Here is a 25,476-nt window from a genome sequence, read left to right on the forward strand (position 1 = left end):
GCCTCATAGACTTTGTCTTTTAAGAGAAGAAAGGCACTAGAATATTTATGTATCAGCTTGATATATATACTCTGTGATAATTTTTTTGCAAGAAAAAGAATAAATACTCAACCATTTCATTAAAACCATTAGAAGAATTCAGGAACAGATATGATTCTAGGGTCCATAAATATGTCATCCCATCTCCTGCCTCACAGTAGCCACTGCTAATACATAAGGAAACTCGTCTCTCAATGTCCTGTACTCAGCCTCAGAATCTTTCTCATTTTCCATATGGATGGCTGGGTCACTTTGCAGTATAGCAAAAGTCGAAGTAACATTTTAAATCCACCATACTGTAATAAAAATCAATAAAATAAAATATTTGGGAATAAAAAACACATTCCTATAATAAAAATTTTAAAAATAAGGTTATTATAAAAAATCCTTCTCAGCATCATTCACAAAAGGTTAGCTTCGATTTGTCACAGCAGACAGCAACTATGTAAAATCAGTTACAAAACTGTTGTGTCATATTTTTGCATTTTCCACTGAATTCTGTTATAATGAAGCTATTAAACTAAGAAGCATAGCATTTCATCAGGGAAAGCACATTAATGAAAATATGGGGAGTTCCCATAGTGGCTCAGCAGAAATGAATCTGACTAGTATCCATGAGGCTGCAGGTTTGGTTCCTGGCCTTGCTCAGTGGGTTAAGGATCCAGAGTTGCTGTGAGCTATGGTGTAGGTCACAGACACGGCTCGGGTTGTGGCTGTGGTGTAGGCCGGTGGCTACAGCTCTGATTCGACCCCTAGTCTGGGAACTTCCATATGCTGTGGGTGTGGCCTTAAAAAGCAAAAATAAAAGTCAAAACCCCCAAAATAACAAAAATATGATCAATGCTTCATAATGATTAGAGAAAGGAGTAAAGTCTAATTTTAGCATGATGAAGTTTAAATTAAAATAAATGTTGCAAACACCAAAAATCAAGACTATCTTTGGAGAATACGTCAATTAGGGTACATGGTTTAACAGCGTATACCTAGAAAATTTAGGTATCCTCTCATTTTTATATATACACATACACATCCAGCATGAGGACTGAATATTTTGGCATCTTGAATGATATTTGTACAGTTTCTTAGGAAATTTTAATCCCATGAGTTTTTTTTTTTGTCTTTTTTTGCCATTTCTAGGGCTGCTCCCGCGGCATGTGGAAGTTCCCAGGCTGGGGGTCTAATCAGAGCTGTAGCTGCCAGCCTACACCAGAGCCACAGCAACAGGGGATCTGAGTTGCATCCGCAACCCACACCACAGCTCACAGCAACGCCGGATCCGACCGAGGTCAGGGATCAAACCTGCAACCTCATGGTTCCTAGTTGGATTCGTTAACCACTGAGCCACGATGGGAACTCCAATCCCATGAGGTTTTGTACAGCCTTTTAACTTTCATCAGCCTGGAGTTCAAATACCCATTGTGGCTCAGTGGTAACAAACCCAACCAGCATCCATGAGGATGCAGGTTTGATCCCTGGCCTCACTCAGTGGGCTAAGGATCCGGCAATGCCGTGAGCTGTGGTGTAGTTTCCTGACAAAGCTTGTATATGGCATTGCTGTGGCTGTGGCATAGGCTGGCAGCTGTAACTCTGATTTGACCCCTAGCCTGGGAATTTTTATATACCACAGGGTACCCCACCTCCACCCCACCCCCGCCCCGTGCCCACCCCCCAGGGATTTCAAGGCACAGATCTTTGTGCAGCTAGCCAGGCTTGGGGATCCTTTAGTGATCCAGTGAAGAAAGGCAGAGGCGTTTTGAGAATATCAAAATCTGAACAGGTCGTATTTCCTGAAAGATTTGAAGATTAAAAAAATAAAGTCATGTTGAAGTGATGGAGTTATCTCTATGGATCAGATTCTTCACTTAAAAGGAACATTTAGTCATGAGCAGATGACTGGCTTGTTGATAACAAATTACTTTGAAGTGGCAATGGAGAGTCATTGGCATCAAAATTAATAGTGGGAAATTCCTGCTGAAATCTTTGGAGCCTCCATGCAGTTTGAGAATTAGAACTGTCACCATTATAATGAAAAGTTCCTTGAAAGGTAGCTAGATCCCTCCCTTCCTCATGGAGAAGAAGCAAAATACAGACTATCCGAAAAATCAAAAGAATTTAAAAGTGATAAGTCAAGAATAATCTGTGTTATTGTACACAATCTAGTAATAAACTCTTTAAAAAATTAAACTACCATGGATTTACAATATTGCGTTAGTTTTAGATATACAGCAAAGTAATATATAGGCATATTCTTTTTAAAATTTTTCTTCCATTATAGGTTATTATATAATACTGAATATAGCTCCCTGTGCCATACAGTGAGTCCTTGTCATTTATCTGTTATGTTCACTAGCGTGCATCCATTAATCCCACATTCCTAGTTTACCCCTCCCCTTCTTTCTACTAACAACAAACTTGGTGATCCCAAGAACCCTGAAACTGAAAAGTAAAATGAAAGAAAGAGAAGTTGCATTTAAAAGTGTGTTTACATAATGTGAGTTACTTTTACATGTATAGAAGAGGTTTTGGATATGTCATTGGGAGTACTTTTCCCCCAGAGAACAGCATGACTTCTGTATGTGTTTTTGCTGTTTCCGTTTCTTGTGGATATGTCATAGGGGCATGGGAAGGGAATTAAGAAATGGTTCACATTTTGGCAAACCCAGAATTTCAAAAAATAGTTTTGAATTACATAAAACATCTTCCCCTTGAGCTTTCATCACTGCTTTAACATTTTTTTCTTATATATGTGACAAATGACGTAGTGCTAACAGAGAACAGTCTGTGACACATGCTCATGGAAAACTACAGTGAGACAAAACCAATCCCCTCACCCAGAGTGAAAGTCAAGTTTTTTTGTTTGAAATTTAGCTGAATTACATATAACATAATGTTCAAAAATGACTCCTTGGTCTCTAACTTGATTTTCTAGTGGGCTCCAACCAATGATTGATTTTCTGTTGGTTCCAACCAATTCCTGGGTCCTCAAGACTGGGTCTGGTTTCAGCTGTGCCTGAGTTACAGTGAACAGTCTCAAGGTTAGATGGTCAGATGTGGGGGAAAGTAACTTCTCTCTTTGGATGCCCATTAGGCATTTCCAACAGGATAGAACACTTGCTGCTATTCCTGCTCCCAAGAACCTCCTTCTCCCTCACTCATCCCCATCTGATTAAATTGCACCACCATTCCCTTAGTTATTCAAGACAAAATATTTGGAGTCATTCCTACATATTCTTTTTCTTTCACATTCACTCTCCAATTTATATAAAATAACTTTTTTTTTTAACCTTTAGAATATATTCCCAATGCAGCTACTTCTGACCATCTCCACCAGGTCCACCCTGAAATAAACAATTTCCTCATGACTTTCCTCTCTTCTCTTTGGTTCTCCTTAGAGGGTCAGGGATCCCTCTGAAATCTTAAATACGGGCACACTGTTTTCCCACACAAATCTATCCAATGGTATCCCACTGCTTTTAGAATAACAAGCAAATTCCCTACCAAGGCCAATAGGCCCTCCCTAATTTGCCTCCTGGCCACCTCTGTGGCCGTCCTCACTCCATCTGTTCCAGCATTCTGGCCTCGCTGTCCCTCAGGCATCCCAAGCACATTCTGGTGTCAGGGATGGTGCACTTGCTGTTCTCCCTCTACTTTGGATGCTCTTCCCGCAGACATCTGCAAGGCTTGCTCTAGCCTTCTTCAGATCTCTGCTCAGTGTCTCCACCAGAGATGCATTCCTGTTTACCTTATCCAAAACGGCACCTAGAGACAGTCTTGTCCATTATCCCCCTTTATTTTTCTTTACGATACTTCCATTCCCTCATATTAAATTACTTACATGTTCATTCATTTATTTCTTGTCTAGCTCATCTACTACAGCCCAAGCTTCATGAGGATAGAGACTTTGTTTTGTTGACCGCTCTAGTCTCAGGGCTGTTAATAAATAGTCTCTAGCACAAATTAGATGCACAAAAATATTTGTTGAATGATGGAGTTCCCATCATGGCTCAGTAGTTAAGGAACCCGACTAGTATCCTTGAGGACACAGGTTTGATCACTGACCTTGCTCAGTAGTTTAAGGATCTGGCGTTGCCCTGAGCTGTGGCGCAGGTCGCAGAGGTGGATTGGATCTCTCGTTGCTGTGGCTGTGGTGTAGGCCGCATCTACAGCTCTGATTTGACCCCTAGCCTAGGAACCTCCATATGCTGCGGGTGTGGCCCCCCCCCCCAAAAAAAAAAAGACAAAAAAAAAATAAACCTGTGTTGAATGAATGACATTCTCTGCTTTCTCGTCAGTGAAGAGTCGGGTCCATGTAAATGAGATGTCCTCTTTGGATATTTTCTTTGAATAATAGTAATTTACATCTATGGTCCCTTTACCCTTGACTTTTGCCCTTTGCACATACGTGTGTGTTTGTGTGCATGTGTTTGTGTGCCTGTGTTTGTGTGGGTGCACGCATGTAGGCCTGTGTATGTTTCAAAATTCAAGACCAAGCAAAAATGATTTTGTACATCAGGAAAGAAGTGGCCCTTGCAGCAGTTTAATAAATCAGAATTCCATTTAGAATTCAGTGGGAAAAATTCATTCCATCCCAGAGCAAGGCATAGTGAAGAAAAATTGTTTCTATGTCTGCAAAGAATGTTTCTATTTTTCCATGTCAAGAACAAGCTGGGCCCTTTCTAAACTTTGGGGTGTTATCTATTTGACCTGTGTTAAGTTTTTATAATATTTGCTATCAAGTTAAGGGAAAGAGTGACTTCCTAATTGGCCAAAGTAGTTGAGGAGATTCGAAGACTTTCAGTGGGCTGATGAACCTTGGTCTTAATGTGATTTGGGGACCCTTGAGAAGGCAAATCCTCATTGTTACACATATTGGCTGCAAAGGAGGAACTTTTCAACCTGGCAGCTTTAAAAGTACCCCAGGTTATGTAGCCCAAGAGGGCAGCATAATGGGGACTTTGACAGTAAGAAAACACTTAGAAATTTCAGCCACCGTTTGGCAAGTATGAGCAGTCAGGCCAAAAAAAAAAAAAAAAAAAAAAATAAGCATATGAACAAAATCATTCAATACATGGACGCCAGCAAAGTGGTGGGCTCCAAGGTGGGAAACCAGCTAATGTGAGGTGTGTCTGGAGGAGAGAGAAAGACCAGCATCAGCATGGATGTTATTTCAGATCCGACAGTCCCGTGTCTGGATGACTTCACCACGGGCTTGGATGCTGACACATCACCTGCTTAAGATGTCAAGGCCGGGCAGGAGCACCATGACCTTCATTCATCAGCCTTGTGACGTCATCTCCACATAGTTCAATACCCTTACCTTGTCGGCTTCCAGAAAGATGAGGTTTTATGATGGCACACAGGAAACTTTGGCACAGTCTGCGTCTGCTGATTGCTAGTGCTAGCCCTGAAACAGCCCTGCTGATTTCTTCCCGCCTGTCATTAATGGCCACGCCTCTGCTGTGACTCCACAGAAACGGAGGAAGTGGGAGACCAGAAAGGACTGAAGAGCCTCCAGGTCAAGAGAAACAATGCAGAGTGGAGTTAACTGAACTTGATGCTAATTCCTCTGTCTGCAGAGAAATTAAATCTGAACTGGAGGGTCTCTCAGTAGGTCAGAAAAGGAGTACAAGGTTTTCACATATAAAACCTACTCTAGTTTCTTCGGTCATCGACTCAGATCGGCGTCCAAACTCAAAAAGTCACTTGGCAAGCCTCAAGCTCCATCCCTCAGAAAATAGTGCCTGTTTTCATAAGACTGGTTATAGGAGCTCTTTATTTTTGTTTAAACAATAACCTTGCAGGAATTCAGAACAGAGGTGGCTTCCAATTTTATGTGACCTGCAACCAATACTTTAAAAATCTTTCAGTGATATTTCTTTTGGTTCTTGAAAAGGAGCAATTTATGCTTGAGGCCATCAGTGGCTATTATAGAGAAGCATCATTTTTTTTTTTTTTTGAAAACTGACATCTGACCTGGTCCCTGTAAGAATTTTATGAAGCATCACATGGGTAGTTATCTCATATTTAATGTTAAGACTGAATACTTCTTTATCATGGTGCTTCCCCCTGCCCCACCCCAATGATGGCACTGACTCCCAGTGCCTTGGGTCAGAGAAATATCCTTTGGTTACTCTCTCCTGTCTCTTTAATGGAAATGATGATATCTTCAGGCCTCTTTGTGAACCTTAGAAACATTAGTCCTTGGCTTTCCTAGATCCAATATCTAAATATTCCTCAATATGACTACATGGCCTTGCAATGTAATGAATTTATGGGTCAAAGCTTTTATCTCAGGATCAAGGGGACATCAAGAAACAAGACTTATGGTGTTTATTATGTTCTGGAAAATTCTTTTTACAAAGCCAAACTGCCCTCCTCGCCTCTGTGGAGGGATCATCTGGCCTTCACATACGAGATCATTATTTTCTTTACAACTGCTTGCCCCAAATTGCGGTTCCTTGAAAAGCTTTCTTAAGCCATTGTAGTAGGTGGCTCTGAAACCCGTTTCACATTCTTTCAGCTCACCTCTGATTTCAGCCTCAGCAGTCCTGGAGTGAGTTCAGATCATGTCACACTGACAACAACTTGCCTGGAAGATGCTCTGCTTGTCTTTCTGCACCAAGACCTTCTCAGAGCTGAGGGAGAAGCCTGGACCAGTCTCTTCACCCCCAAGCACAGTTTAAAACTGCAGGGGGTTGAATGCCCCTGGGACACTCCTCAGATTGAGGGATGTGAGCTGGTTGACACAGGCTCCAGCTGCCTCCTTCAGAGGGGAAAATTCTGTAAGACCTCTCCTAGTTTCCCTGGAGGTTCCAGCGACATTGATTCCCCTGTGCCTGCAGAATGATCTCGAAAGTTTTCGTCCCTCCGCCTCCCTGCCCCTCTCTCCTTTCTTGGGATTATCTCACAAATAAATTGTCCAACCTGAGGCTTTGCTCTCAGGGGAATCCAAAGGCAGACGCCAGGAAAGAGATGCTTGATTTGTTTTAAGCAGTCATTGCGGGGATTAAAATTGTTGCTACCTGCCTTTGAAGTTAGGGCTTGTTATTTTTATTTTAAAGCAATCTCTCTAATACCTCAGTATTTGGAGTGTGGGATTAAGCCTATATAGAAACTAAAACTTGTGCTACTATCTAAAGAAAACAAACGTGTAGGCTGATGATCTATTTTACCACCCATTTGATAATCAGATAATAAAACCTTGAGGAAATGCAGAATGCTCTCTGACCTGAGGAACATCTGACTTCTAGATCTGGTCCTCAGGGTTCAACACGGATGAAGTCAAACATCTTTGTGGCTTTAGTGCCCTTACCTTTAAAAGTAACGTATTGAACTAGATGGTCTCTGTGCTTCTCTATCTTAGAGATTTAATAACTCATACTATTAAAAAACCATGGTAAGAACCATGCTTTTTCCTTGAAGCCCAGCTGCCATTAAGACCCACTGCTGTGGAAGGTGGAAAGTTCAGGGCTGTCTGGTTCTTTGTCCCCCACATCCCATCTACCGCCCTCCCACAAAGAGAACCAAATATCACATTCTCCATTAAAATATCTGGGACCTAGGAGGTGCTCAATAAATGCTGTTTCGAAAGGTACTTCTACCATCCTCCAAAAACTTTTCATGGAGTTTCCATCAGAAAGAGAACAGGTTTTGTTTTTTTTGTTTGTGTGTGTGTGTGTGTGTGTGTGTGTGTGTGTGTGTGTGTGTGTGTGTGTGTGTTACTGAAAAACAGGAATCTGGGTCTTTTTTTCAGATGATTTTTATTTTTTCCATTATAGTTGGTTTACAGTGTTTTGTCAGTTTTCCACTGACACTCTGTTGGGTCAGCAAGGTGCATGTTCTGTTGAACTGTGGTAGAAATTGAAAAGGAGTTCAGAAACTTTTATTTTATTTTTATTTTTTTTAATTTTATTTTTGTCATTTTGCTTTTTTTTTGGGCCGCTTCCGCGGCATATGGAGGTTCCCAGGCTAGGGGTCGAATCGGAGCTGTAGCCTCCGGCCTACGCCAGAGCCACGGGGATCCGAGCCTCATCTGCAACCTACACCACAGCTCACGGCAACGCCGGATCGTTAACCCACTGAGCAAGGGCAGGGACCGAACCCACAACCTCATGGTTCCTAGTCGGATTCGTTAACCACTGCGCTACGACGGGAACTCCAAGTTCAGAAACTTTTAAAGGATCATGTTTTGTTACTTTCTTTAACAATGTTTCATATAATATAAATATGGCACTTACTGTATTGCTTCATTTCATAGTTATTTGTTTGTTTTAATTTCCTTATTGTAAGTGCCCTTGAATGCAGACATTATGTTCTATGGTATCTGTACCTTCCACATAAAACACCTGTCATTTTTTTTTTCCGGAAAAAAATAGCAAGACGGAGAGCCTATGCTACATGCAGCAATTAGGACTCCCTAGAATTGTGAGAGTATGAAAAGAATGGCTAGAAAACTAAATTCCAGAGTGATAGTAGTCTCCTGATCAATTGGATTTGAAATACTTTTCTTACCTTAACCTTCTCATTAGCTTGTTCACTGATTGAACACAAAATCAATTGAAGGTGATATTTTTTAAAGTTTTTCAGTGACACATATGAAATGATACATCCATATAAAAAAAGGGCTCTGTGGGCCTGGGTGAGTGTTAGATAAAACTGGGTGGAGAATTTTTGTTATGGTTATAAGCTTTATTGAGATATAATTCACGTCCCATAAAAGTCACCCTTTTAAAGCGTGCAATTCAATGTGTTTTAGTATATTCACAGGGTTATTTCACTACCTATTTTTAGATCTACAAAAAATAAGGAAGAAACCTGATACCTATTAACAGTCACCTTCCCTGCCCCTCCCTTTTCCTAACACCCCAACCGAGTCTTTGACCGTCACTATTCTACTTCCAGTACCTACAGGATTGCTGGTATGGAACATTTCATATAAATGGAACTATGTAATTTGTGACCTTTTGTGCTTATTTGGTGTGAGGTTTTCAAGGTTTCTCCCTGCTGTCGCCTCCATCAGCACTCCTTTCTTTTTTGTTGCCATAGAATCTTCTGTGGTCTACATTCACCACATTCCATGTATCTGTTCATCACTTGGTGACATTTGGATTATTTTCACTTTTTGGCTATTATGGATAATGCTGCCATGACCATTCGCACAAGTTTCTGTCTGAAGATATGTTCTTTCTCTTGAGTGTATACATAGGAGTGGAATTTCCTGCTTGTATGGCAATTCTATGATTAACCTTCTGAGGAACTGTCAAATCGTTTTTCAAAGTGGCCGCATCATTTTTCACTCCCATCAGTAATGCATGAGGACTCACAGTTTCTCTACATCACTGCCAACACTTACCTGCCTTTTTGACTACAGCCATCCTTGTGGACATGAATTGGTATGCCATTGTGGTTTTGATTTACATTTATCTAACGAGCAACAATGTGAAGCATCTTTTCATGAGCTTGTTGACCCATTATCTCTCCCTGGAGAAATGTCTATTCAGGTGTTTTGTCCATTTTTTTTTATATTGGATTATTTATCTTTATATTACTGAATTGCAGGAATTCTTCATATATTCTAGATATAAGCATATGTTTGTTATCAGATACATGATTTGAAAATATTTCCTACTTTTCTGTAGGTTGTTTTTCACATTTTTAAAATGATTTTAATTTTTTCTGTTATAGTTGGTTTACAGTGTTCTGCCAATTTTCTACTATACATCAAAGTTACCCAATCACAGATATATATATATATATATGCATATAAATAAATATATATATATATATTCTTTTTCTCACATCATCCTCTATCATGCTCCATCACAAGTGACTAGATATATTTCCCAGTGCTATACAGCAGGATCTCATTGCTTATCCACTCCAAATGCAATTGTTTGCATTTATTAACCCCAGGATTCCCAGTCCATCCCACTCCTGCCCCCTCCCCCTAGACAACCACAAGTCTGTTCTCCAAGTCTGTAAGTTTCCTTTCTGTGGAAAGTTTCATTTGTGTTTTTTCACATTTTTTGTAGTATCTTTTGAAGCACAAAATTTTATAGTTTTAATATAGTCCAGTATATTTTTTATTGTGTTGCTTGAGCTTTTGGTCTCGTATCTGAAAAATCATTGCCCAAAGTCATGGAGATTTACTGCTACCTTTTCTTCTAAGAGGTTCATAGTTTATATTTAAGTCTGCGATCCATTTTGAGTTAATTTTTGTGTCTGGTGTGGGGTAATATTAGCATGATTGACATCTTCCTTTTGCATGTGGGTATACAGTTGTCCCAGCATCATTTGCTAAAGACTCTTCTCTCCCCCACTGAATGGTCTTGACATCCTCATAAATGATGTGTTGACCATGCAAATGAAGCTATATCTGGGGTCTCAACTCTATTCCATTGATCTATGTCTGCACTTATGAGCATGTCAAATGTCTGATAAATGTAGGTTTCCAGCAAGTTTTGGAATCAGGCAACTATTTAGGATCCTTTCTAATCCCATATGAATTTGAGTATCATCTTTTCCATTTCTGAAAAGATGTCAGCTAGGATTTTGATAGGACTTTGTTGAATCCGTAGACCAGTTTATGGAGTAGTGCCATCTTTTTTTCTTCTTCTTTCATTCTTTCTATGGCCTCACCTGCAGCATATGGAAGTTCCCAGGCCAGGGGTTGAATCAGAGCTTCAGCTGTGGGCCTACATCACCGCCACAGCAATGTTGGATCTGAACCACATCTGCAGCCCACACTGTGGCTTGCAGCAATGCTGGATCCTTAACCCACTGAGCAAGGTGAGGGATCAAACCAACATCCTCATGGATACTATGCTTTTCTTAATCCACTGAGCCACAACAGGAATTCTGAGTAGTGCCCTCTTAACAATAATGTCTTCCAATCCATGACAGGGGATGTCTTTCCATTTATTTAAAAGTTGTCTTTAATTTGTTAAGAATGTTTTGTAGTTTTAAGTTGCTTTTCACTTCTTTTGTTAAATTCATACCTAGATATTTTATTCTTTTGTTCTATTGTAAAAGCAACTGTTTTCTTAATTCCATGTTCAAGTTTTTTATTGACATTGTATAGATATACAATTGATTTTTTGTGTATCGATCTTGAATCTTGCAACCTTGTTGAACTTATTAGGTCTAATAGTTTTTTAAGGAGATTCTTTAGGATTTCCCACTTATAAGATTATCTCATTTTCAAATTAAGATAGCTGCTACTTCCTTTCTGATATGGGTGCCTCCGCCACTCCCTTTTCTTGACTAATTATCTTGGCTAGAACCTTCAGTCAAATGTTGAAGTGGCTAGAATGGACATCCTTGTCCTGGTTTTGATTTCAGGGGGGAAGCATCATTCAGTATTTCAACATAAGCATTCAGTATTTCAACATTAAGTGTGATATTAATTGTGAAATTTTCATAGATGGCCTTTATCAGGTTGAGGAAATTCTCTACCATTCCTAGTTTGTTGAGTTCTTATTACGATAAAGTGTTGGATTTTGCCAAATGCTTTCCACATTTTTTTTTTGTTTTGTTAATATTTCCCGGGTTCTGATGTATGATCCTTTTTATATGTAGTTGGATACAGCTTAATAGTATTTTGCTGAGGATTTTTGTGTCTGTATTCATTGGGTCAGTATTGGTCTGCAGTTTTCTTTTCTTGTGATGTCTCTATCTAATATTGATAATATTAGACAGTAATACTGTCGTCATAGAATGAGTTAGAAATTGATTCTTCCTCTTCTACTTAAAAAAAATTTGTGGAGGAGTTCCCGTCATGGCACAGTGGAAACGAATCCAACTAGGAACCATGAGGTTGCAGGTTTGATCTCTGGCCTCGCTCAGTGGATTAAGGATCTGGTGTTGCCGTGAGCTGTGGTGTAGGTCGCAGACATGGATTGGATCTGGCATTGCTGTGGCTGTGGGGTAGGCTGGTGGCAAAAGCTCCGATTAGACCCCTAGCCTGGGAACCTCCATGTGCTGGGAGTGTGGCCCTAAACGGACAAAAGAAAAAAAAAAATTGTGAAGGATTTGTTTTAATTTTTCTTTGAATATTTGGTAGAATTCACCAGTAAAGCCATCTGGGTCTGGGCTTTTCTTTGTGGAAATATTTTTAGTTACCAGTTTGATATCTTTATTTGTCAGAGAGCTATTCAAACTTTCTATGTCTACTTGAGTCTGGTTCAGTTATTTCTATTTTTCTTGCTAGTTGTCCCTTTCATCTCTTTTATCTAATATATTGCCATACAGATGTTCATAGTATTCCCTTTTAGTCCTTTTTATTTATTTTTTTCTTTTTTTCTTTTTCTTTTTTTTTTTTTTTGGCTTTTTGCCTTTCCTAGGGCCACTCTTGTGGCATGTGGAGGTTCCCAGGCTAGGGGTCGAATCAGAGCTATAGCCGCCAGCCTACACCACAGCCATGGCAACGTGGGATCCGAGCTGCATCTGCAACCTACACCATGTCTCACAGCAACGCCAGATTCTTAACCCGCTGAGCAAGGCCAAGGATCGAACCCACAACCTCATGGTTCCTAGTCGGATTTGTCAACCACTGCGCCACGACGGGAACTCCTCTTTTTTGAGTCTTTACTTTTAACCTATTTGTGTGTAGTGGACAGTTCTTTTTTTAGGATTTCAATATCTGTAAAGTTTATTTTTTAAATGGTCATATACTACAATTCGCCTTTTTCTTTTAGTGTACAGTTCTATGAATTTCAACACAGGTAGTGTAGTTACGTGTAACCATGCCCATAATAGGAGAGAAGAGAATTTCATCACTCACACCCCACCCCCTATTACTTCAGTACCTTTGCACAAACCCAGTCCTTAGCATACAATGATATTCTCCTTAGTGCAGAGTTCTTATTACATTGTCATGGGTTAGGGATTCATACTACCCTATTACCATTATCACTAATTCGACCTTTGTTTTGTTGATTAGCCACTGCTGATAGGCTTTTTTTCCTCTTTTTTTTTTTTTTCCTTCTGAGCTTTGTATTGAGTTATGTAACCACATGAACATGGAGAGTTAAGAGCAGATAGGGGTCATTTTCTGGGCTGCGATATTGATTAGAGTCATGCAAAAATAAAATATTTAGAAGAGGTGACTTGAAACCATGATGAGGCTGAAGCTTGAGTCTTACTTAAGAGCTGATATTTTTTTACTAAAGTTGGGGGAAGTGGGTGACCCTGCTAAGCATTGTTCTATCACCTGCTCTGAACGGTAGCCTAGAAATTCAGGTTTTTGGTGATGGCTGAGCACCAAGGATGAGCCTATAAATAGAAGTCTGCTTGTTATTCTGCCCCTCCTCTTCCTCCACCGTTAGCTCTGGAAAGCAAACAGCGTGTAATAATGACCTTCGTATCATTGTTAATCCTTGTCCTCTCTTTTCAGACAAGAGATTAATTTGAAACTGGACAGAGATCTTTTCCGGGTCTCAGGACTGAGCTGCTTTCCCTTCTTTGCAAAATTCAAAGGACTTTATAGGATTTTTCCCTTCTCAACCCTCCCCCTCTTCCCATCCTGACCTTCACACTTTCCCAACACTAGGGAAAGGCAGGAAGTTTTCCCTGTGGTTTTCCTCTGTGACGACATAATGAGGCAGGTTGATCAATGGGGAAAACCCCACGTGAGAACACGCCCTCTGTGTACATTCCCAATATTTGCTATAAGTAGGGCCATCCCGGGCCCAGGCTGCTATCAAACATCACAGCACTCCCAGGGCACTAGGTACCCAGCACTGAGCACATCTACTCTTGAGCTGAAAATGATGTGCAGTAGCAAGAGTTTGCTCCTGGCTGCTTTGATGTCGGTGCTGCTGCTCTACCTCTGCAGCAAGTCAGAAGGTAAGTGGCCCCTTTCTGCTTGCACAGGAGGAAGGACTATTTTCATTTTCCACTAAGCCTTGAGCCCAGCTGGGGGCCCCGAGGGATGGAAGCCCTTTAGAAAATCTTCAGAGGAAAGGGGTGAAGGTTGTCCTTTCATCTGGTGAGTGAAAGAGGGAAAAGTTACTGCTCCCTGCCAGGCTTTTTTTTCTCTTCTGTCCATCCCAGCAGATTTGGGCAGGGTGATGGGCTCTTGGACCCCCAAGCTCCAGAACAAGGCCAAAGTGCTATTTCTGGGAGGGCTGTGAATTGCGTAACGTCATTATTGAATGGGGTCATCTTGAAATGTAGGAAATGCTCCCGCTGCCCCAACTTTCTCGCTTTCCAACGGAACAGTTTTAGCAGAGTTCAAAACTCATTTTTTAGAGATGGATGATGACAGCTGACTTCTTCAGCCTTGCAAGGCCTTGGGAATGCTTGGAGATGACATTTATCCACTACCTTATAGCAGGTTGTAATTTAAATCAGGGGAGTGTCCAAGAATTGCTTTATTACTGTAAGAGAACATCACTTTAGCAACAGGTGCCTTCCTGAAGACACCTGTCTTGGACTTTTATGAACAAAATAAAAAAAAAAATTCCCATTATCTAAAATTACAGCTTCAAAGTGCTTTAATTGTAATTTTTATTAGCAACTGCTATACATCATTTTCCTTTGTAACTGCTCGTTCTACTCCTCTCAACACCCAGTAGCCAGATAATTGATTAACATCTGACAGTTTATTCAGATCTTAGGAATTTATAAGTTCATGTATAAGGGTTTCTTCAAGGAGAGGTCTCCACATTCTTGAGGAATTATAAACCACTGACAGTTGGTGTTTCTTACTAAAGATATTCTTCTTGTGAGAAGTTGTGTACTTCTAAACTCTATCATGGAACCAAAGTTCCCCAGTACACAAACTTTTTAAAAGAGAACTGGAAACTATGTTAAATCAGGTCTCAAAGACAAGGAGACCATTCCTCTAGATAGTTTCTTTACCATATAAATCCGATTCCAGATGTTCCGCAACTTCAAAGCGTTCCCTAATACCTAGCACAGAATAAGTTCACTCACGTGGGCTTAATATCTTTCATTTCTCTTTAGCAGCAAGCAACTTTGACTGCTGCCTCCGATATACAGACCATATTCTTCACCCCAGATTTATCATGGGCTTCACACAGCAGCTCGCCAATGAAGCTTGTGACATCAATGCAATCATGTAAGTTACTAAGGGATTCTAATTCATTTGTATCAGGAGTGCATGGAAATGGCAGGTAGAGAAAGTTTCGCCTTTTTGGAGTTTCACACAGAAATAACTAATGGGACAAAGACAGTTTTGTTTCAGTTGTATGTATATTCTTTGACGTTCACTTTTGATAGGACTGGAAAAGGGCAAAAGCTTAGTGTGAAAATATGAACAGAGTTGAGGGCAAAATCACTTTTAAAGATAAACTTAGAAGCTACCAAAATACTAGCTCAAGAAAATATGGAAGACAGAAACTTTGAAATGAGTGTCTTCTACCAGAAAGTAGGGGGGCTGTTAAGTAAAAACTCAGAGTGATTATGGGGTCACATATAATATTCTTGATTTATATAGGATGTCATACTTTGGAGTGACATCAGTTATTGATCAGACATACATATTTTATGTGCCACCACCAACGAAATTATATAACAGTTCTGGAACTTTATCTTCCTGTTACTATACAACCATTTGTTAAATTGCAGAGAAAATCAGGGAGAATCACTTTTATTTCTTGCATCAAACTTTATCAGAAGCAATTTTTTTTTTGCATTTTATTTCGCCTCTGAAACAAATGACATGTTTAGAGTGTAGAGCAGCCCATTGGAATAAGAAAATTCCATTGCATTATCTGTGGGGGGAAAAAAGCCATTTAAAGCTCTTGGAATATAAATCAAATTGTCTGATTTTTCAGCTTTTACACAAAGAAAAAGTTAGCCGTGTGTGCAGATCCAAAGAAGATCTGGGTGAAACAAGCCGTGAATATCCTCAGGTAGGAAACTTGCCACTTGCACAACCCATCAGCCTCTCTCCAAATGTCTGGGGCAAAAATGATGTTCAGAGTGCTGGATCGTAGGCTTGCTGGAATGCTTTAGCCTAAGCACTAAGGAGTTGTTTTAAAAGGGAAACTCAAATTGGACCCTGAAAATGATCATTCATTTTTTCCTCTTATAGACCATTTTAATTTTAAAAAAATTTAGTGATTTTTCATATGAGGTATGAGATTCCTCTGTGCATTTGATTCTTGTTGAGGAGATGCCTCCTTTTCATATAATTTACAGGCTACGTGACCTTCATTTTTAAAAGCTAAAACATAAGCAGTTAAAGGGAGATCCAAGGCTCTGATTTACATGGGTGATAATTGGGTGACACTCCATCAAGGGACAGAATCATGTCACACCAGGGTGTCAGACACTGAATGTGAAGACACAGCATAAGTTTCCATATCCTGTTTCTGTCATTAGCTGGATGGGTTATGTTGGGCAAGGCCCAACCTCTCTGAACCCTGATTTCCTCATATGGCCTCATGGCCTCTGAGTGGCTTGGCATCCTGAGATGAGACGGGGAAGTGTGAGGCAATATGTAGGTACCAAAGATATTCTACTTACCAGTTACCATCTCCTTGCTTAATTTTTTTCCTTCCTTTTCTCGTTATAGTCAAAGAGTCAAGAAGATGTAAAAACAGATGCTCCCTGCTATGGAATTGGACACAGCCCAAGAACAAAAAGAACCTCGCTGTGCTGGTGGTTTCACTTACACATTACTGAGACTTCTGAGCTCATCTGATCTGTGCCTCTTTGGACTTGTCCAATTAATGAAGTTGATTCATATTGCATCATAGTTTGCTTTGTTAAGCATCATGTTATACTCTATTTTATGTTATGTTATTTATATGTGTAGTTTTTTTGTGTGTTTTGCTATTTAATACTAGTTTTCTATAAGCTATTTGGTTTAGTATGAGGTATAAAGTTATGTTTGGAGGAATGAGATTATATGGACTCTCTTGCAGGCAGGCTATTAAAACCCCCCAACATTTAACATTCTTTTGTTTATGTAGTTTTGTTTCCTACATCATTGTAATTACTTTGTAAAAGAGAAAAATGATAAGAAGAATAAATACTGAAAATAAAAGAACCAAAGCTTGTTTGTTGATTGAGTTACATAGCATTTATTAAGAGGCATATTAAAATATTTAAAGGAAGTTATCATTGTGGCTCAGAGGGTTAACAACCCAATATAGTGTCGGTGAGGATGTGGGTTCCATCCCTGGCCTTGCTCAGTGGGTTAAGAATCTGGCCTTGCTGCAAGCTGTGGTGTAGGTTGCAGATGTGGCTTGGATCCTGCACTGCTGTGGCTATGACATGGGCCGGCAGCTGCCACCCCGATTTGACCCCTAGCCTGGGAACTTCTGTATGTCACTGGTGCAGCCATAAAAAAGAAAAAAAGAAGATAAAAAAATATTTAAAGGTTTAGTAAATATGAAAAGTTTCTGAAAATCGTATTCCCATTTACTTCTGTCTGTTTTTTCTCTTTATCCCTTATGGTCTTGCATTTCATTATACATGAATTTTAATGGAAAGGTTTTCAGTTTTTTATTTTTAAATTCAAAGTCATTCAAACCAAAAATTAGAAAGATTTTATATCTGAGACACCATTCAATATTTATTGACGAAACTTTTCAAAATAAAGAAGTCTTCCCATATATTTTGTCACCACAAGGACATGACAAATATCTAGAAAATACCTTGAGAAATCACTGTCCATCATTCTATTACCAGCCATGGTCCACCGAAGGGGTGTCTCAGCACAGGATCATTTCTCTATTTCATGACTCCTCTTGAGTCATCTTTAAGCACGTTTCAAAAAGAAAGTGACTCTGCAGAGGGTTTTTTGAAATGATTGCCTCACTCACCGGGGAGGCACAAGAAATGTGTGACACCTAGCAGGAACCCAGGAATAAGACGAAAAGAACTTGAACTAGGGTACTTACCATAAGACTGTCATGCCCTGAAGTTCACAGAGCACTTCGACCTGGCACTCTAGGCAGTTGTTCAAGATTCCAAAGGCCACGAAGGATTGGTAGAGGCAGGCACGCTGATCAAAGGATTCAACACACATCCATAAAGCAGGCGGTGGTGGGTCATCTGGTGTAGAGCCAAAAGCTGTGACTCAGTAGGCTCCGAAGCCACCTCTGAGCTCACGAATAACAACATCGAGTCATCAGGGAAAGTATGCTTAATATCCTGTTTGTTTTTTCATCAAACATGGGTTTAATACCTATGCTGAGACAGGAACCGAGCCAGGTGAAGCTGGAGATACCGAGAGATTAAGCTAGGACTTGGTCCTCACTCCCTGGTAATTAGGGCTGAGCTCTTGTAGGGAGAGGGAGGGGACAACTAGAAAGGCAGAGATTACAACACAGGGTGGTGAGCCCTGGGAAAAAGGACGTCATGGGAGGCTGCAGGGCATTGGCAGTGAGGGTTACCAGAAAAGACTCTTCGGTTGAATCATATTAAACACTCAATATTCAATGCTCTTGGACTGTGAAGATGGCAACTGTATATGGTGCAACCCTCCTTTGAGCGAAAGTTGGAAGGGCCAGAAGGAGACACCCAATTGGAAACGTGGCAGCAGAAGGGTTTGTGGAAATATATGTGGGCATTTTTAGCTGTCACAATGTCTGAAGTTGGGGTATTACGGACATTCTGTGGGCAGGACACAGGGATGCTAAACCTATTGGAATGCACAGAATCCTCTAGCCCAGTGAAGAACTGTCCCACTCAACTGTCAATCATGCCGCCAATTGAGCACCACAGGATGAAGCGCGATGTACACAAGGAGTGCATGTGGGTGGAGCAGTGGCAGATTAAACGAAACTGTTACCTCAATTAACAGTGGTTTGAATTTGAACATGGAAACACTGAGGAACCCTTGATAGAGTCAAAGTAGGAGGAAAGGCACTTGGGATGGAAGATGGATGCAGAGGTAGCAGAGAGAGGTGCGTCCATCTGGTGATGGATGGATAAGAAACAGAGGCATCTCAGTTCAGGCCATGGCAAACTCAGAGGAAGAAGATGTGGAATTCCTGAGGATCACTCTAGACGACCCTCCTGCCCACCACCAGCAGTCAGCCTCTCTTGGAGCAGCACAGACAGAGAGGGCCATTGCCAGGGATAGCAGGTCATTGGACTAACTACTGTTGTGAGACTTTACCAACAGACCTTGCAGAGCCAGGAAAGTAGCACATTTTGTTAGTGCTCTGAAGGTGTCTGAATCTTTTAAGACCCGGAGTGCTAATAACTGTTAGCTGAGTTTCTGGAGATTGAAATTTCCAGGCCAGAATACCCATTTGTTAATCACAATGCAAACATTCCAGTGTCAAGTGCAAGGGCATAAGCATATGGGCAAATCAGAGCATTACCTCCTGAAGTTCAAGTTGGAATCACAAAACTGGATTGTTAAACCCGGGGTCGGAATGCAGTGCAGAGTGTCAGCCGTACAATTTGAAAGTTTACTTCATTGGTCTCACCTCCCTAATTCCCTAATATCACCAAATAGTCAGCCAGTGTTCTAACTTGCAAAAAATGCTATTTCTATTTATTTATTTGTTGTTGTTGATTTGTTTGAATGAAGTGCCATATACGGTCCACACATTGCATTTGTGTGATTTGTTGTTTTTAAATTTTAATCTATGTTTCTTATCACCACTACCACCCTTCTCTTTTTCCTTTGAGATACACATTTTGGAGAAACCAGGAAATTTTTTCTGAGCTTCCCACCTTTTGTGTTTTGTGGGTCACATTCCTGTGATACGTATGTTCTCTGACTTGACCTTGGATTAGGGAGTTTGCTCCCAATTCACAGCTCTTCTTCTTCTTTTGCCTTGTGGATGTATGACCATGTATGATTCTGTGTCATTCAGGATATTAAATATTTTCGTCACTCAGAAGGCTCCCTCATGTCTCTTTCCATCTGTACAGACCCAGGATCACAGCTGTTCTGATCTCTTTCATAATAGATGAGTGTCCCTCTTCTTGATTTTCTATCAGTAAAAGTATAGAGAAAGTACTATTTTAGTGTCTGGCTTCTTTGACTAGCATCTTCTGTTTCTTTTGTTAAGCTTATTTTTAATTATATATGTAATACATGAGTTAATTGCCATTATCCCATTGAACTGGTAGTGAAGAAGCACAGGCCTCCTTTAAACTTCCACTGAGCTCTTGGTAAATCTGCAGGATGGGCTTTACTCTCCAAGCAGCCCTCTCTGTTCATACAATCTTCCTGAGAACATAGATTTCCACCACTAATTTATACTCAGAGTCCAGTGCTTTCTCCTTGGAATTAATCTCCGATCACCTGAGTATTTTGAGCTTCTCAAGCCATGCATTTTCCAAAAGTCTTCTGTGTCAAACTACTAAAGCCTGACTGTAGCCATTGCCCCTCTATGTGAATTTGACCTTATCCTCAGGGATGTTTCCAAGTTGTTCAGTACTTCGCCAGCACGTCCCACTAGCGTCAATTGTCATTAGGAAGTCAGATAAGGTAGGGATGGGATCATGTCTTTTGATTCTGGAAATTAATTCTGTTATGTCACGGTACATGTTACTGGTGATTTTAGGTGTAGTGGATTGGAGAACAAATGGCAGCAGTTTGGCAGAAAAAAAAAAAAAGAGGAAATGAAAGCTAGAAGGAGTTTTTTTTTTTTTAAGATGAAAAAATATTGAAAGAGTCAAGAGAAAAAGAGACAGATGGAAGGAGACAGAGAGAAAGAGAGAGAGAGGGACTGAGAAGAGACCAAAGATATTACAGAGCTGAAGATTCAGAAATGGGGAATCCATGGTGGTTTGATTTCCCTCAAGAGGTGGGAGAAATAGGTTCAAGAACACAAGTCAATTGAGTTAACTCTTCCTTTGGAACAGAAGGCACAGAGGAAAGGGTGAGAGCCAATGGAGACCATGTCACCATGTGGGGTTGTGGAAGTCGATGGAGCTTGCTCTTGGTGATCTTGCTTTTCTCGGTGAAAAACTTGTCTTTTGAGAGTGATGAGAGAATAGGCAGGGTTGGGAATTTGAGAGGAAAGGGAAAGCTCGCAATAGTCAGTGCAGGACCCTGGGATACACTGAAGGATTTTTCCACAGCGTGGGGGCTTCACCGAGGTTGGAGACCATCAATATGCTGTGCTGCCAATTGGCATGTGCCAGGCAGCCCACTGCAGCTTGGCTATAAAAAGAGAGCACCAGTTAGACTAGTTCAAGCCTCAACTCTGCCTCTAGATGCAGTGTAAGAATAAGAGGGCAAGAGGGTCAGTGATGAGGGTAGAGAGAATTTGAAGGGCTAAATCATGGGATGTCAACCAGAGACAAGGAAATGAAGCCTGAAGCTATCTGAGAGATGGGGAGGAAGTGGAGTGGCTTTCAGATAAAAGTACTCAAGGTGGCAAAGAGTAGGAGAGTGGGTGCACTGGAGGGGCTGGGGCAGCCCTAGGAGCACTGTGCAGGTGTGTGACTGTGGCTTAAGAGGAATGGGGACAGCCATGCACATAGGGCTTTTCTGCCCACTTTATATTAGGGAAAGTACAAAAGCAGAGAGAGTTAGACAGGAGCCCCCATCACAGCTTCAACCAACTAATGGCAGACTGGTTACAACTATACCTTCCCCCCACCCCTGACTCACTTCTCCCCACTTACACCCCCTGAATTACTTTGAAGCAATTCCCAGGTATCAAATTATAGTACACAAACACAAATGTACTATAAAAATGTTCATATATATTTTTAACTAGGACTTTTAAAAACACAAGGACAGTTTCACTATCACAAAGATCAACACTAATTCCCTAATATCACCAAATAGTATGCTAATGTTCTAATTTTCCTGTCTCTTTCCAAAAAAAAGTTATTTTTATTTACTGATTTTTTTTTTTGCAGTTGATTTGCTTGAATGAAGCACCACAAAAGGACCACACATTGCATTTGTAGGATTTGTGTCTTTTTAATTTTAATTTATGTTTCTTATCACCACTACCACCCTTCTCTTTTTCCTTTGTGATTTATGTTTTCGGGAAACCAGGAAATTTTTTCTGTTTCCTACCTTCTCGACTTTGTTGGCTGTGTTCTTGTGGTGTCACTTAGCGTGGTCCCTGGACTCCCAGTTAGTAATAGAGGCTGGGCTGGGGCGAGAGACAAGAGCACTTGATAAGTGGCATTGTGTCACATGGTTATAAAGTTGCCTAAAGTGATGTCAGAAACAGGAGTGAAAGAGGAGACAGTGAGCCTCTGGCAAATTCTTCAAGCAAAGTAAAGGTCTAATCAAGACCACCTTCACTGACAGCCAGAAGGAGGGGCGTGGATGATCTAATGACACACATGTACTTCAAAGGATGTGATGGGGGGGTGTGTAGGAATGAAGAATTGCCATCATGAAAGCACAAGAACGCTGGTCTCCACCTGCTTCTGGCCCTGTGGGCATCTTGAGAAGACCATGGAAGAAATGATGTTCTTGCCATAGATTCAAGTTTCAACTGAGGCAAGGAGATAGGGGAGAGAAAGATGGACGGACAGGAAAGAACTGTCAGTGCGGGCCAGAGCGGGACGGCATGGAGATGGGTTGGAGGCACACAACAATATCTGGACGAATGTGCGAGAAACACCAGGAGGGGGTTCGGGGAGTAATCCTGTCATGAATAACATCTAGATTAGAAAGCAGCAAGTGATGGGTTAATATCACTCGTTAAGATCACTAAGTATTATCTCCTTTGAACATGAGGTAGGTATGATTTCTATGCCCATTTTGCAGATGGAGGAACTGAGGGTTAAGAGAGTCAAGGAATTTACCCAAGCTCACACAGTCTTTAGAGATAGGATGGAATTATTTGCAATCAAGTTTATCCCAGGCATCTTGTATAAAGGTGTTTTTGTGTCAATAGAAACATCAGTGCTGTCGTGTCGGATGCCCTTTGATGTTGGTTCTTTGTCATCTTTATAGTCATCCATGTGCTCTGTTGTTTTAGAAGGCTTCAAAGTGTTAGAGCAATGACCGTTTTAGAGGTTCTTTTTTGGTATCAACAGGACAAAATTTGTTTCTTCGAGTAAGCTTCAGTCATGATGTGGTTACCTTCCTCCCCAGCAGTGCCAGACACACATCACAGTTATTTTTTTTTTCCTTGTTAAATCACAGTTTAGTAAATAAAAGCTATATTTTCCACTCACTTATCTGGTCAACTGATATTTATTGAGCACCTGCTGCGTATCAGGCATTGTTCTGGTCACTGAGGATGAGCAGAACAAAGTCCTTGCTTTCATGTGGCTTATAGAAGGAGAGACAGAAAAGAAGCATATAACCAAATAAATGCGTAATGTGAAACAAGCATAATGTCGGGTAAAGCGTAAAGATTAGTGATGGGAGTGGTGGTGGGTGACTTCATATCTGTGGAGAGCCTGTCACAATTTACTTTATTCTCTCAGAAATAACGCTCATGTCTTCCCCTTGGCTGAGGAAGGAATCCAGATAAGGTAAGAAAGACTAATGGGGAGTTCCCATTGTGGCTCAGCGGTAATGAATCTGACTAGTATCCATGAGGATGAGGGTTGGATCCCTGGCCCCACTCAGTGGGTTAAGGATCTGGCATTGCCATGAGCTGTGGTGTAGGTCACAGACATGGCTCAGATCCCGAGTTGCTGTGGCTGTGGTGTAGGCTGGCAGCTGTGGCTCCACTTAGACTGCTAGCCTGAGAACTTCCATATGCTGCAGGTGTGGCCCTAAACAAACAAAAAAAGAAAGAAAAAGAAAGAAAGACTAAGAGATTAAATCTACACAAGAGTGTATTTTCTGAGATGAAATCAGGTCTGTGGAGAACTACTGTATAAGGCCTTAGCTTCCTCTGACTTTCTTGTATGGAAAGGATGGGTCATGAATTAGAATTACAAGAATGTGAGTTATTCTTCATTGAATTGAATTTGTCACTGAGTATCAAGAATCCAGTTGGGGACTAACTTAAGAAACTCAACTATGTTCCCAATTGGCTGATTTATTTAGCACAAAGCAATATTTATACCCATAGACCTTGGTGATTTTTCAAATTTATTTTCTTTCTGTGGTTCTGAATCAACTGAAACAGATAAACAGGACTTATGAATAAGTCGGATACAATGATGTGGCTATAGAAAGTGCTGTCCATGCTCTAGCATGGTGTTACACATTTGCCACTCCTCTGATTATTAGAATTGAGGCTCTTTTCCCCCCTTTTTTATGGCTGCACCTGAAGCATATGGAAGTTCTCAGGCTAGGGGTCGAATTGGAACTGCAGCTGTAGGCTTCTGCCACAGCCAGGGCAACACCCAGATCTGAGCTGCATCTGCGACCTACACCAAAGCTCACGGCAATGATGGATCCTTAACCCACTGAGCGAAGCCAGGGATTGAACCTGCATCCTCATGGATATTATGTCAGGTTCTTAACCCCCGAGCCACAAGGGGAACTCCTAGAATTGAGGTGTTTTTCACAGTTAATGGTTATATCTTTGAAAAGCTAGTATGGGAGTTCCTGTAATGACTCAGCAGAAACGAATCTTACTACATCCATGAGGAGGCAGGTTTGATCCCTGGCCTTGATCAGTGGGTTAAGAATCCGGTGTTGCTGTGAGCTGTGGTGTAGGTCACATATGTGGCTCAGATCTGGTGTTGCTGTGACTGTGGTATAGGCCAGTGGCTACAGCTCTGATTCAATCTCTAGCCTGGGAACCTCCATATGCCGTGGGTGTGGCCCTAAAAATATGAAAAAAAAAAAAGCTAGTACGGAAAATTTTTCTCACTTTTTCTTGTTCTTCCTTCCGCACTGGAATATCATTTTTTTTTTCTTTTTAGGGCCACATCCACATCATATGGAAGTTTCCAGGCTAGGCGTCAAATTGGAGCTGCAGCTGCTGGCCTACACATCCACAGTGACACAGGATCTGGGCTGTGTCTATGACCTACACAACAGCTCACGGCCACACCGGATCCTTAACCCACTGAGTGAGGCCAGGGATTGAACACATGTCCTTATGGATACCAGCTGAGTTGGTAACTGTTGAACCACAATGGGAACTCTGAGTGTCAATGATCTTAACAGGAATATATTCAGTTTAAATTCACCTAAATTCCAGGGGATGAGGAAAGGATTGGATTTAGATTCATTCAGACTCAGGCCAAAATGAGCTCAGTGCTTTAGAGGCTCAAGTCTGAGGAACAAAAGACATTCTGGATTCCTGAGGGATGGACTCTGGAGTGGACCCAGGTAGCCACAGGATCCAAAGGCCAAAGGGCTACCGTGGGCTGAAGTGTGTCACCTGCCCCCCAGATTCCTATGCTGTCCTGATCTCCATCACCTCCAATGTGATTGCATTTGGAGACAGGGTTTTTAAGGAGGTAATGAAGATTAAATGAGGTCATGGGGTGGAGCCTTATCCCATGTGACCGGTGTCCTTATAGAAAGAGGGAATTTGGACACAGACGTGCCCAGAGGAAAAACCATGAGAAGACACCAGAGAATACGGCCACCTATGAATCAGGCCT

General features: G+C 41.0%; 1 protein-coding gene across 2 annotated transcripts; it reads left to right on the forward strand.

The window, feature by feature from the left end:
* CCL20 (C-C motif chemokine ligand 20) lies at positions 13,734–17,060 on the forward strand. Of its 2 annotated transcripts, none has more exons than XM_005672261.3 (4): positions 13,734–13,884; positions 15,010–15,121; positions 15,840–15,917; positions 16,583–17,060. In XM_005672261.3, exons 1-4 carry the CDS (start codon positions 13,806–13,808, stop codon positions 16,602–16,604), a joined length of 291 nt encoding a protein of 96 aa, XP_005672318.1. In that variant the 5' UTR covers positions 13,734–13,805; the 3' UTR covers positions 16,605–17,060.

The sequence above is a fragment of the Sus scrofa genome, chromosome 15, assembly GCF_000003025.6.
Source record: "Sus scrofa isolate TJ Tabasco breed Duroc chromosome 15, Sscrofa11.1, whole genome shotgun sequence".
NCBI lineage: Eukaryota > Metazoa > Chordata > Mammalia > Artiodactyla > Suidae > Sus > Sus scrofa.

Coding starts and splice junctions, on each gene's coding strand:
- CCL20 (XM_005672261.3), top strand. CDS start 13,806: ATGATGTGCAGTAGCAAGAGTTTGCTCCTGGCTGCTTTGATGTCGGTG. Junction 15,122..15,839: donor TGTGACATCAATGCAATCAT/GTAAGTTACTAA, acceptor CTGATTTTTCAG/CTTTTACACAAAGAAAAAGT. Junction 15,918..16,582: donor CAAGCCGTGAATATCCTCAG/GTAGGAAACTTG, acceptor TTCTCGTTATAG/TCAAAGAGTCAAGAAGATGT.